This window comes from Ammodytes marinus (genome assembly GCF_949987685.1).
Source record: "Ammodytes marinus genome assembly, chromosome: 9".
In the NCBI taxonomy this organism is placed as follows: domain Eukaryota; kingdom Metazoa; phylum Chordata; class Actinopteri; order Uranoscopiformes; family Ammodytidae; genus Ammodytes; species Ammodytes marinus.
The window spans coordinates 25,528,200-25,541,781 of NC_137213.1; the positions used below are offsets into that span (position 1 = coordinate 25,528,200).

A 13,582-nucleotide genomic window follows, 5' to 3' on the forward strand; every position below is an offset into this window, starting at 1 on the left:
ATCCTATTGACCAGTGACACTCATCTTACTTAGAGTCGGAGAATAAATAGGCCTTAAAATCAGAAGAATAGCGGGTTTTTGCTAGGAGCTTTTCATGGTGCATCTACCTCACTTCAATTTGACTCCAATACTTCGCATATTTTGATTGGCTTCGTTCTTTTGATTGCAGTCTGAGTTTTTGTTTATAATAAAGAATTGTTCCGGAAACCTCCTCAACTGCTTCAAGCTGTCTCTTTTTCCATCATCCTGATAACCACCACAGTTCGTGAAAGTCTGTCCAGAAACCACACAAGTAATGTTCTTATATCCTGCAGCTACGTTGCTGTAGAAAGTTGTCATTCCTCTGACATTTCCTCTCTTGGAGCACTTCCCTCCATCAGTGCTTTCTGTCAGAAAACATTAGATGCTTTCATGTGGATGTCTGTGTCCAGTGACATTAAGTGTTGGTAAACGTCCATTTGGAAGCCGCAAGGGGTCAGGATGAGGCTGTCAGTCAGATCGCTCTCTGCTCTGCTATATTTGTTGGATTGTATATATAGGCGATATCTGAATGTGTTTGCTGGAGGTGTTTGCAGACTGTTTGAACAAAGAAACACACAGAAATACATGGCAGGGGGTATTACCATATCCCCTCTGAGCTGAGCAAACAGGAACTGATGCTGCCAACCGCAACGCTGAAAGCAAAGATCCTTGTCTGTCTGAGTGATTGGCAGTCCACATTATAATGAGCCGTGATTTCAATCAAGGTATGGAGGAAGGAACGTTATTCCTTCACTTTTCCTGCCGTCATGATGCCTTTATATACTGACCAATCCAAACAACAGCATATACGGCCAGTCGCACATCATGTAGTATTAACAATGTCTTTTGCTTTGTCGATTGCAAACCAAATCTCCTATTAACTTAAATCTACATATGTGAATGATTCATAATTTACTAAATATAGCAGTATCATTTAAACCATTAAATTGTTAGTCAAATATAGAATACACAACCAAATGTAGTGTATGTTTGCTCTACTATAAGTAACTGTTTCACAAAGAATAAAACTCTACAAAACTTACCCTCGTTAATATTCTTACTTTGTAATATGCCTCCGTTGGTGTCTTCAACACTGTCTTTGCGCAGACATAAATCCTACCATAGCCCAGGAGGATGTCAAACTATGACGTGTGCACCCCACAGATACTATTTTGCATCATTTCTTCTGCCAGAAACTTTCCCAGAGCTTATTTGTTCTTGCCAACAAACAAACATATACATCAATAATTCATACCCTGCTCCTTCATCAGAGTGACATGGAGCCTGTATTAGCAATGCAGTTTGTACAATACGGATACATATACTTAGTCGTAGAGCCACATCAGTGCACCGGCAGAGAATGAGGATTTCTGCTTTACAGACTTGTATTGATTAGATAAGTGGACAGTGTGTTGAGATTCAGGGGGTTACAGTGGGGACCAACCTTGATTGCTGGAGAAATGCTGGAAGACTTCAGAGCAGGAGACGTTGACCACCTGTCCGATGTCAGCCCTCAGCCAGCAGCCAATCCCGTCCCACTTTGTTCTACAACCTTCAATCACAGACAGAGGAAGGGGCGGGGGTCAGTCGATTATGTGTGTGTGTTCACATCCATTTTAAGTTTGGGCATAAAAAAAATACCAGGGATGCTGTGAATGGGCAATGAAAAGAAATGTAGCAAATAAATTAAGACATACATTAAGCATTTGACTTAAAGAAAAAAAGAAAATGCTCCCCTAATTACACTAAAATATGAGTCTGATCTATGTTGAAACTCTGTATATATATTATATATTTTTGCCTGTACAGATTTGGTACTTAGAATCATGTCAGAGCTGAGAGACTCAACTCGACCGAATATCCTCTGAGGTCCTCAGAATTGTGTTCATGCAGAAAAATTGGCCCCCAAAGTAAAGCCAGGCATCTGCAGTTTATGCCTTCAGGTTTTATCTTAGAGTGATTTCCCCCTCCCAGAGCTGCTGTATAGATTATGTGTCGGGAACTTTGATTTCTGGCCATATCTGGTCTACACAGCATGGATATGGATCAATTGTTATTCAGATGACCTTTTAGCTATTCAAGATATTTGTGTGTTTGTTTTTCTCTCAGCAGCTCTGCATGTTCATGGTAGCCACTCAGTGGTGGGGGGAAAACGCGTATATTCATTAAAGATATATTAACTAATTGCATCATTTCTTATTTTTGTCTTTTTTTCATATCTAATGCCCGTAGAGTTGTTCCATTCTGTAATCACATTTCATTTGTGATTCCCAGAGAATGAATCCTATGACGATGGTGATCTGACTGACTTAATGAGCAGGCCATTATTTTTAATGATCTAGTTGAAACATGCAAAACTCAGACGGTGAACCTACTAAACATCAAACTAGCTAAAAATCAATTGTCAATCTGCAATCTACATGTTATTATGCCGATGTTAGCATTCAGTTCAAAACACTGCACTATGTACAGCCTCACTGAGCTGCTGGCATAGCTGTTAATTTTTTTTTTTTTTTTTTTTTATCTGAAATGCAAGTGTGATTTTTTTTAATTGTTTGTTATGTACATCAGGCAAATCCCCGGATGATCAAAAAGGAATTGTGTGCTTATACTGTGCAGCAGCCAGTTTTTGCATTCATATATAAGCTGCTTAAACTGACTTATACAGAATAGCAACATAATTGTGTGCCTGTACATTTTCAAAAGATCTCTAGAGGAAAAGAGGATCCAGCACTATTTATGCATCAGTCAAGTGCTTCAGCTTCCTACAGTGCTGCTGACATGCTCTAGGAATTCTCTATGAAACTCTATGAAAGGATCAAGATTTCAGGTTCACACAGCATCACAAATATCCTGCTGTTACATTTTTGGAGAAGGGACTTGAAACATGTCTTCTCATCTCGTGTTACTTGAACCACATAAACTGCAGAAGTTGACCCAATTACCTAGTCATATAATTCTATTCATGCAACTTTCTATTAATCCAGAACTAATAAAAATACACCAGTGCATTCAACCATCTGACAGGTGTTATCCGCAGTCAAGCAGAACTGGGCTTGCCTCATTTTGTGGATTGAGCCAAAAGATATTGCACAGTGTCACAAACGCCTGGTTCTTCCATGTACTGTCCTACATTTTCCAGATTGTAGATACACCTTACTCATGGGTATACAATGGACTGATTCTTTTATCAATGAGGTCCCAGGAGGAGGCAAGGTGACAGGTTTTTGACAGGAATGAACAAATGGACAACTCCACTCTGATACTCATTAATCATTGTGAAAAGCCTAGAGTGTGGTGAACAGACATATCCACAGACATGTAAGCTGTGGTGATGAATTTTCTTTTCTTTTTAAACAGGCCTATGAGATTTATTTTTCTTATTCCCAATGCTGAAATCAGATCAAAACAAGTGTCAATCACATTTTCAGATGTAAATATCTCCTCTAAAAAAAAGTTTAAACTCCTCTGGTACTGGGAAGGAAATAAATGTTTCAAAGAGCTGAGAGTGGTTCCTGACTAAAACCTAAACATATGTAAGCCTTCACGTTGGAATCTTACTTTGTGAATGTAATTTAGATGGTATTTAGTGTGAAAAAAAGTATTTGAATAGTTCAAATGAAATGAAATTCACATGATGGTGCACTAGATGAAAGGCCATTCGGAGTCTTCCTCTTAGAACCATGAATATCTGTACAAAAGCTTCTTCTACTGTAATTCATCTAATCTGATTATCTATGATATTAATATTAGTGTGGCTAATATTAAGAAGTAAGAAGACTATATTTAGTATTAGTATCTCGAAAGTATTGAAAGCAGAGAACAGCAATTATATTTCAATGTCGTTCTTTCGAGATTACAATGGGCCATGTTCAGGAGATGGCAAATTAGTTAGAGGAAAGAAACTTTTTAGATTTTTTTTTTATCACAAGAAAATTAGCTTTTGTAAAAACAGGTTGTTTAACTCAGGATCTTGAGACAATGCCATTCAATATTATTGGTAATAAGAGGAAGTGACATTTTTCTTGTTGTAATGAGGAAATCTCTAGATCACGAAATAACAACATTAACAAAAATTCCAAGCATGGCTGTTATCGTTATTGTCTTTCTCGGCTTCCGTGATTGTCAACTTCCATAACTGTCTTTTAATCTGAGACGCAGCGGTGACTCACTCTGTCTGGGCGAAATACTGTATAAATTTTCCTTCTGCGCCTCATTATATTTGTACAAAGCCAGTGTATCTAATCCATTATCTCCCCCTTCCACTGTGATTCCCTATCTTACAAAACCAATGACTAACATCCAATCAGGCTGTCTGACGAAAATTAACCCATTAAAGACTAACAACTGTTTTTAGTATGTCAAGGAAAAAACCCATAGATTTTTTTTTTCTGTTAGAAGTAGAAACACCAAAATGATATCACAAATTACAGTAATCATACGTTAATTGGTAGACATATAGCTACATTGCATGCTGAATGTTTAATCATATCTTCTTAAAAGTGGAAAATTGGAAAATCTTTTTTTATCATTTATTCTTTAAATATGACCATCTGCTCAAAGCCCTTGTGACTAAAAGCTACAAAATATTATGTCAAGAATAATCTGCGCTGTCGCCTTATAATTTGACCAATTTGAAGTACTTCCAGTGTCGTAAAAGAAATGATACAATTCCACTGTGGACATTAATGGGTCAAGTCACAGCCTATGTAACCTTGGGAAACCATAATGGAGCAACAGTGTGTGATGTGATTACTCATGGGAAATGGATGATTCATGTCAGCGGGTCGTCCGTTGCTGTCAGGAAGACTCAGAGACACTGTGTTCAAAAAAGCACTTAAAGATGTCAGCGTTCGCTAGTTGAGTTGTAAATGTTGTACTTTTAATCAGCAGGTTATTCAAGCACACCACCATCACACACAATATATTGTATATACTGTATATATTTTATAATGCATTGTTTTGTTTTTTTAGTTTTTTTTTTAAATTATCATTATTTGTTTTCTGTGTGCTTGGTGCTGCAGCACATTTACGTGCACACTTATTCTGATTGTGCTATTCTTTGATTCCCTTCCCCTTACTTTTCATGCCACATATACAATTCATATATAAATACAGTAAGTGAATTATTATCTGCATTTTTATTTGAAATTTATGTTATTCTTGGAAGACATAAATTTTTTTGCAAGACCTCTGGTACACAGATCCTTCTACAGGCTTAATGTTATCAAGAAGATCTGTATGTCAAATGTAATACGATAAGTTATAGGGGAGAACGGGGGAATCTGAATGGGTGGCTAGCTTTCAGGATTCTTATTGGTACAATATGTGTTGTTATGGTAGTTTCAGAGTGGAAAAAGTAAGTGGATCAGTTTACCCCACAGCTGGGGTAAAGTGAGCCACATGACAACTTTTTTTAAAACAATCATATTTTCACTGCCCTTTGTCTTGAAAAAATTCTGCTAATGCCCATTTCTAGGTAACATCCTGAATTAATGGGAAATGTGTACATTTGAGTGATAAATCATTTTAGCTCCCTTAGAGGGGAGCAAATGTAAAAAGTGGCTCAGATTACCCCGTTCTCCCCTATATATGTTTTTTTTAAGATATTTTTTTTGGCATTTTTATGCTTTATTGATAGTGTAGAGACAGAGTTGAAATGGGCCAGAGAGTGGAGTGACATGCAGAGAATGACCGCGGGCTGGAATCGAACCCGGGTCCACTGCTGGCCGAGGCCCATGGGGGGGGGACGCCCTACCAACTGAGCTAAGGGCGCCCCATCGATAAGTTATATTTATACAGAATCTGTGCCCTAATCTGTGCCCTACATCTTGCATTTTATGTTATTCAACTCTTGTGAAAGACAGCTTAATTTAAACTATTTGCATAGCATGTAATTTATCTTATAAAAAAGGCAGACTCCAACTAGTCTTCAGTCTGTACAAGAAAATAACTTTGACAAATTTTTTTTTTTTCCGTTTTGTCTCAGAAAACAAGACAGATGCCATGTCACATTTTAGAAACTAAATTATTTGTTTTGGGGCAGCCAGAGAAGTGTGAAATTAAAGTATAAAATATTTACACTTCAATATTTGGGGACCACAAAGGACATTTTAGTAAAGATGAATCTGCAGCCCTTGAAAGCATGTATCATTCATTTTACACATAATTGTATAGCAAGAGAAGCACAGGCCTAATTAAAACATAAATAATGACTGCATTGCATCAAGGTCTATCAGTCCCTGGACACTTGAATGTAATTTCACGAGTGCTTCTCCTGCTCTAAAAGGAAAAGGTATCTGGTGTGTAAAAGGTAAATTCCTGTGATCTTTAGAGGGGCTTATTTAAAACCTTTGGAGTGGACGTAGACGCACTTAGCTCGCTAAATATAGAAAAGATTTCCCCTCTGCTGTGGGCTTCCATCCAATCCAGCCACAATTAATCACCCAAAAAAAAAAATGCTTTTCAAACTGCTCCCTGCCAAGTGCATCTTGTTGTAAGTAGAGGAAATCCATTGTAAACAAGAAGGTTTAGAAATTGGCAGTGTAAATAAAGGATGTGGTTACAGGCTTGCAGTTGTCAAACATCTGTGGAAAAGGAAGAGGTACAGTTTCTTGAATAGCTGTGTGGTGGCAATATTAAGACATTTTATTCTCCAATATTGTGGTGTCTTATTTCACTGTGGTTAATGCCTAAATGGATTTTGGCTTGTGTATTTTAGAACTGGTGAGGGAGGAGGGGAAACATCTTCTTAAGCCTATTGCATGTGGGAGGAGGATGATCAGGTTGGCACAGTTGGATTGAAACCAAATGGAACCGTAATAGGAAAACAGAAGCATTGATTAAAGAGAAGGGAACCGCCTCCAAATCGTATTTTCACGGCAGAGGCATAGGCACGTTTTATGAGCATTTTTGGTAGGTGGAATGAACAAAGCCAAACTGCAGCATTGTGTTTACAGAGTGTATGTCACTGGGGGGCTGAAGGTAGACCTGATTTAGTTAACTGAATTTCGGGTGATCATGTACAAAAAAAAATCTATCCGACAGGTTGTAGGGTTGAATTTATAGCTATTGTTTGAGAAGACAGCAACAAAGCGGCAGATGAAAGTAGTTAAGGGAGTGACCTGGGAAACCAAATGTTAAACAAAGCTTCTGCTTTCCTGGGGACTCGATGCAAACCGACAGCAGGATTTAGGACAACAACACGATGACAGTACGTGGGCTCACATAGAAAACAATGTGTGTGGGTGTTGAAAAAGTGTCGTTCTGCATTTCTGGTTCCTTTGAAATGGTTTTCTCCCAATTTTTCTTAGTAGAGTGAAGTGGTACTAAGACGAAGTTCTCAGTGTTGTAGTACTCTGTCACAAAGTTGACTGCATTTTTACTCAGCCTTGTTTTGGTTTCATGAAAAGAAGAGTTTAATTTAATGACAGGTCAAGGCCACAACTACTGGGGACTTGTTTAGACCCTTGAAACCTGGACCTAGACCTGGACTTGCACCCGATCGCTAATCTTTTCCATGCTCCTTTCCTACTGTCTTCTTGACTCTATCCTATCAGTTTGGACTTCCCAGTAAACTTATACAGTATATGTTAACATTTTAATAAATACCTAATCTTTGCCTGTCTTCACTTCAGTCCTCATCTCTCTGCCTGTGTTCACTGCGTGTTTTGGTGCAGAAAGCTTTCAGAAAATGATCTGGTGACTTGCTGTAGAATGGTTTGTGTACAGGTTGGGCCCTTTGCACTGTATCTGTACTAAAATGTATGTAGGTAGTTACATTGATCTGTTTGTTGGATTCCTCTCACAGGTAAGATTGTTCGCAAGTCAGTGTGTATGAAAAGTTTTTACTGTCTGTCAAATGGTGGAATAATATTCCCATAAGGGAGTTCCTGCTGCTGGATGCTTACATTCAGATCCTCTATTTTGAGTCATACAGACACTGAGAGTGATGTAACGACTGCGGTGTGCTGATAATGAAAAGATTCATTTTTTAGCCCCACATTAAAGGCGCCAAAGAAAAAGGGCACAATTATACGATCTGTTTTCAAACAAAACTTTTTTGTCCTCATTCTTCCAAATAACAAAAGCCACTGCGATTAGAACAAAAAAACCCTAAATTATGGAAACGGATCTTTGTGAGCTCTGTTTCTTTGAAAACCATAATGCTACACTCCGACATACCGTCATGTCGAGAGGGGATTGACCGATTTCCAACACTTCCTTTGAGATAAAACTTAAGGTGTTTTCAGCCACTGAGCAGGGCTCTAGTCTTAGGAAGATATATCTTTAGCCACCTGAATGTCATCTCATTTAGGATTAACTATGAGAGGTGAAATTACTTTTGACACCAAGTGAGTTCTTCCAGAGCACCACCACTGAGGAAGGAACTGGAAGTCTTCATTCATTAAGCAGAGAGCATTCACTTGACTTTTCAGAGATCTTTAAAGTTCTAATGGAATATAAACATTGATGGCTAATGCCAGAAAGAGTACAACGTGTCAGCAGGCTTACACACCAACAGTAAAACATTTTAACATGCTGGCATTTAGCAGGTATAATGTTTACCATGATCTCCATCTCAGTATAACAGATTAGCTTGCTTAAATTCTCCAATTAGCACTAAAGACGAACTACAGCTGAGCCTAATGGGAGTCGTCGTAGATAAGGTAAAACCCCTCTACGACTACAGTTCACCTTCCAACCCAGTCACTGATGGACACTTAAACACACCAACGTGGACAGTGGAAATCATCAGAAGACATTTATCTGCGTAATGAGCACCAGTTGACAACTTTGCACCAAAGTGTTTTGTCGCTCAGGCGTTTCGGAGTCATCGGAGGTCATTAAGATCAAATTTGTGTGAACATTTTAAAGTTCATCACTCTCGCTGAGGGGAGTTGCTATAGTGGAGGACAGCTCGGCATTGGGGACGAAGCCGCTTGTGGATAAAACGCAGTGTGGCCCTCTGGGAGACACCCAGATTCGTAATGAAGTCAATGAGTCATATTGGAAGGACAAGCATGGTAGAGAAGACACCAGGAGTAAGAACAGATGCCAGTGTGCTTAGCAGACCGTGTGATATGATGAAGATTACATGCTGTAATAACACCATGTCCAGGCACGGGACAGACTGCAGTCCTTCTTTGCGTTCTCAGTCTGATAGAAAATGGGGAAATTATTTCACTCCACAATTATTGTCCTCATTTTAAAGAGGTAGATACCATTGTTGTAGCGTTTTTATCTCTAATTTATGACTGCTTAGAAAACATAGGACGATTTTTTTTTTTTTTTTTTTTTTTTACATTTTCTTTACATTTTTCAAAACTGTGTATTATTTATTCTTGAATAAAGTTCTTGCACACATCCTCTTTTAAGCCCATTTGGCACATGCACTGTGACTCTGACTGTATACCAGAGACATTAATAGAATCTGGATAGTGTCAAGACTGATCCGGATAATATGCAGATCTATCTTTTCACACATGCAGGACCTTTTGAAAATGTGCGCCGGCCAGATTTGAGCCCGAAATGGCAGAAGCTCTCAAATCTCTTCATGCCTCCAGTTTGCGGGCCATATAGGGTGAAGTACGGGTTGATTAATCCAGACTTTTGTATTCACACACATACATCTAACCTAGGTCAAATTCAGAGTCACAGTGCATCTGAGAATGGGGCTTGTAATAGAGGAAATGTGAGGTTGATTTTGTTTAATTAAATACACCATGCACTTTGGACCCTCATGGACATTTTTCACTATATTCCGACTATTTTATAGACAAAATGACTTGAATTGATAATAACACAAGTCCTAAGTGGCAGCCCTATACCATCTTGTAAAATACATCCAGCAGGCACAATGCCAATAAAAGACACACACAACTGACAGGTTACAGAGGTATGGGTATTGGTCATTGACTTCCTATTGATTTTGGTTCATATTGATAAAATTGATTACCATTGACCTCAGACTTATTGAAAACAAGGGCATTTTTAATAGCCATGCCATTGGGACAGCACAATGAACTGAGCACCAAATAGCCTACCACACTACAGAAGAAAAACTAACATCTAAAAGGCAGATACAACTCTTAGAAAAAGACTCCCTTCCTGCGTGTTTCTGCCTATCTGTGTGTGTGCGTTTTCCACCCCACATGTCTTAAAACTCTTCCCTTTTCTTTAGTTAGGCCACCGTTCCTGTCTATTTTTTTTTAAACTCTACCGGGCTTTCCGGGTTATCTCTTAAAAGTGTGTTCGTTCATGTGCAAAGAAGGCATGAATACATGAACCCACCGCTGTGGTCACTCTGGTTTTGCGCTTCGCTCCTCCTAGTCTGGCTGCAGATCTCCCGTGCCCTCAGGTGCTCGGAGACGATGGCGCAGTCCGGATGAATCGCTTCAGCCTGACAAAACACGAGACGACTCAGTTTATCTACAGTGGAGCAGACACATGCATGCTCTGCGCTGGTTCCGCTTGGAGGAGTTTGGAGATGCGTAAAAGGAGGTAAAGCGTGGGAAAGGGATAAAGAGGAATAAAAAAGACATCAACAGATCCTGTCAGTATGGATTGAATCCTTTTCCAATCTTTGTTTTAAACTCGTGCAGTTGTTGCCTTTCTTCTTTCTTTTTATGTTAAAGAAAAGAGCCCCTCTACTGTCATAAAACCTTCTCAGAATATACTATTTAAAAAAAAAAACTACTAGAAAAATCTCTAGTTTCCTTAATCAGTTTCTTAACACGCTTTTTGCCAATCCAAAGTCGAACCTTGCACATTAGCCTATGCGACGACATCTGGACCTCTTTGATTGTGTTCTCTGTTTTCCCTGATGTGTTTGTGATTGATTGCAGACGGGTGATGGGAGTGATGGATGCAAGTCGCGAGCCTCGACTGATGCACTAATTAACGCCAGCGGCTCGATGACGACCACGCATGACGCTGCTCCGAACAGACAGAGAAGGGCAGAGAGGGTAAAGATAGCCAAATAATAGTACTAGCATTACATGAAGATCATGACATTGGGCTGTAATTAATCAGATTGGCCTTAATTTGTTGCGCGCAAAAAAGGTCAACTTCAGCTGCACTTTTAGACGCTTTTAATCAGTTTTTAGTCTAAGAATAGCCTAATAATACATTATAATACAGATAATATATTCTTGACACTCACCATGGGCCAGTACCACAGATGGAGATAGAAGACAAGGAGTCCCGGCAGCGCCTTACAGCACATTTCCATGCTCTTATTTTGTCTCCTTTACATCCCGTATGGAAAGATGATGATCATGGTGAGTGAAAATGCACTCTGTCGACCTAAAATAGACGAACCCCCTGTTATCCCTGCGAGCTGCGAAACTTGTCTGAGTGAAGAGCTGCTATCTCTCTCTCTCTCCCTCTCTCTCTCTCTCTCTCTCTCACTCTCTCTCTCTACAGTATTTATCTCTCTCCCTCAACCAGGTGAATATATATCTCCATTCAGATAGGTGGCACTGCATCAGCTTGATAAAACAAACAGCTAATGGCCTAATTTCAAGCCACAAAATTATTTTTTTGCAAATATTAACGCCTGTCAGACGCTTGTGTATAAACCTGTATTTGCACTTTGCCTCATAGGCATGATTTAATATTTACCAGAGGATCCACAGGATTTTCATCATTACCAGAGGTTGAAAATAGCCTATAAGTAGTCTACTTGGGTTCAGTTTTCGGGTATTGTATTGCTATACTTGAGTATTTCCATTCCCTGCCAATTTATATTTCTACTGCGCTGCATTTCAGTGGCAATTATTGTATATTTGATTCCACCTAAAAACCAGTTACTTTGCAGACTCAGTTTTCTGTTTCCTGGAGATTTCTATTTATCATAACAGAGAAAATAATCTGTAGCCTAGATTAATCAAAAATAATAGAAAAAACATTTCCTTGCAGCCGCAATATCGGTTATTGCATTACCAGCTTGTGGCTTCGAGAGAGAAAAACCTAGTTTAAGGAGCTTTGATCATTTATATTGTGAGGTTAATATTGTGTTCCAATGATACCTAACAAAGCGGTGTTAAGTCAAATGACTGCAATCTGACACATGTTGAAAGTCAACTGTTGGCATTTTCCTTACTAAAAACAAAAACAAAGTATAGTCACACAAGTCTGAATCTCTTGCTTTTCAAAACACAATCGACGAATGCTACCCAGTATACCTTTAAGAATTGTAATCTAATATGTCAGTTTACTGTGCATTATACTTAAATGGGAACTTGGAGGTCAGGGCTCCTATATACTGCACAGAGGACAGTTAGGGGGTCGACAGGTTCTCCTAGTGGTTAATCAGGCCATGCCTTTCAAAGTTAAAGTAAACTATATATTGGCTGCTCCATTTGCTCTGACGTAACCAAGTTAGACTCTATTACCAGGGTACGGTGACACTCTGTGGTCCGTGGACCCAAAAGCCACAGGTTCAGTGCGGGTCAATTATTTGAGGTGATTTGATTAATTAGAACTTTGTTTGGCAAATTATCCACCAACGTGATACGAGCGTTAAGGTTGGTCCTGCCTTATAACCTCAGTGCTATTCGATTAATGTAAAAGAGAAAGACCAACAAAAGAAAGAGAGAACTAGAATGTCTGCAGCTGCAGAGTCTGTGGTTGTATTTGCAGACAGGTTTTAATTTACGATTCCCTTCTTTATTTAGAGAACCCGTATTGCACAGTGCCCAAGTGTCAAAATCTAATTTCAAATGATTATTAACCTAGCTGATATGTTTTCAAATGGTGGATATACCTAATTTAATTTGTGTTTAATCAAATTACCCTACAGCAAACCTGCATGGGGCTATTTAATATTCCAGTATATTGTACAAAAGAAGGGGGAGGAGTGGGGAGATTAAAAGGGGCCCAGCAGCTCATTTGGTCCCAAGGCCCCAAAGCAGGTTAATCATGGCGCTACTAAAGTCCTGCATTATGACTGCTACTTGAGTATATAACGTATTATCAGGAAACCTCATGCTAACAACAAGTTAGTTCATTTTAGCTGTACTTTCATACTTTTGGGTAATTTAATTTATAACAAAACAACAGCTTGTATATGTTTTAATATATTGTCATATGTTTTGTATGCAAAAATCCTAATTTGTAAAGTAACTAAAGTTGTCAGATAATCGTGGTGGAGTAGAAGTAGGAGGTGGGATAAAAGACTATGATGAAATAAAGTACAAGTATTTCAAATGTGTACTTGGACAGGTGACAATGAGGAAATTACCCTCAACATTGAGACATTTATCGCTTGTCAACATTAGAATGACGTTCTTGTCTATTGCCATTCATGGAAAGAGATGTCTCATATGTCTTTGATCTGTGCATTGGCCGTTCATATGTTTCCCATGTTTGTGACACGTTACGAACAAGATAGTTTGTGTTTCTTTTGCCTGAGGAAGTAACTTTGAAGTAGGAATATATTTCCATGTAGCACCCCCACTGGACCTGGTTTACGGTATGTCAAAACCTTGAAATAACAGATGGGGGCTGTGCCAGGCTGTTTGCAGGTGTGAATGTGGAGCAGCCTAGAGCTAAAAAA

The 13,582-nt window shown here is 38.9% G+C and overlaps 1 protein-coding gene across 1 annotated transcript in view; it reads right to left on the reverse strand.

Moving 5' to 3' along the window:
* The window catches only part of ghrhra (growth hormone releasing hormone receptor a), a gene marked incomplete at both ends in the record, with an annotated part of 32,011 nt that extends 20,757 nt beyond the window's left edge, over positions 1-11,254 (reverse strand). The window contains 3 exons of the mRNA XM_080034120.1: positions 1,466-1,573; positions 10,315-10,423; positions 11,186-11,254. Of these exons, the coding sequence (XP_079890246.1) occupies positions 1,466-1,573; positions 10,315-10,423; positions 11,186-11,254 (286 nt within the window). The remainder of the gene's footprint in view (positions 1-1,465; positions 1,574-10,314; positions 10,424-11,185) is intronic.
* Between the last annotated feature and the right edge of the window lie 2,328 nt (positions 11,255-13,582).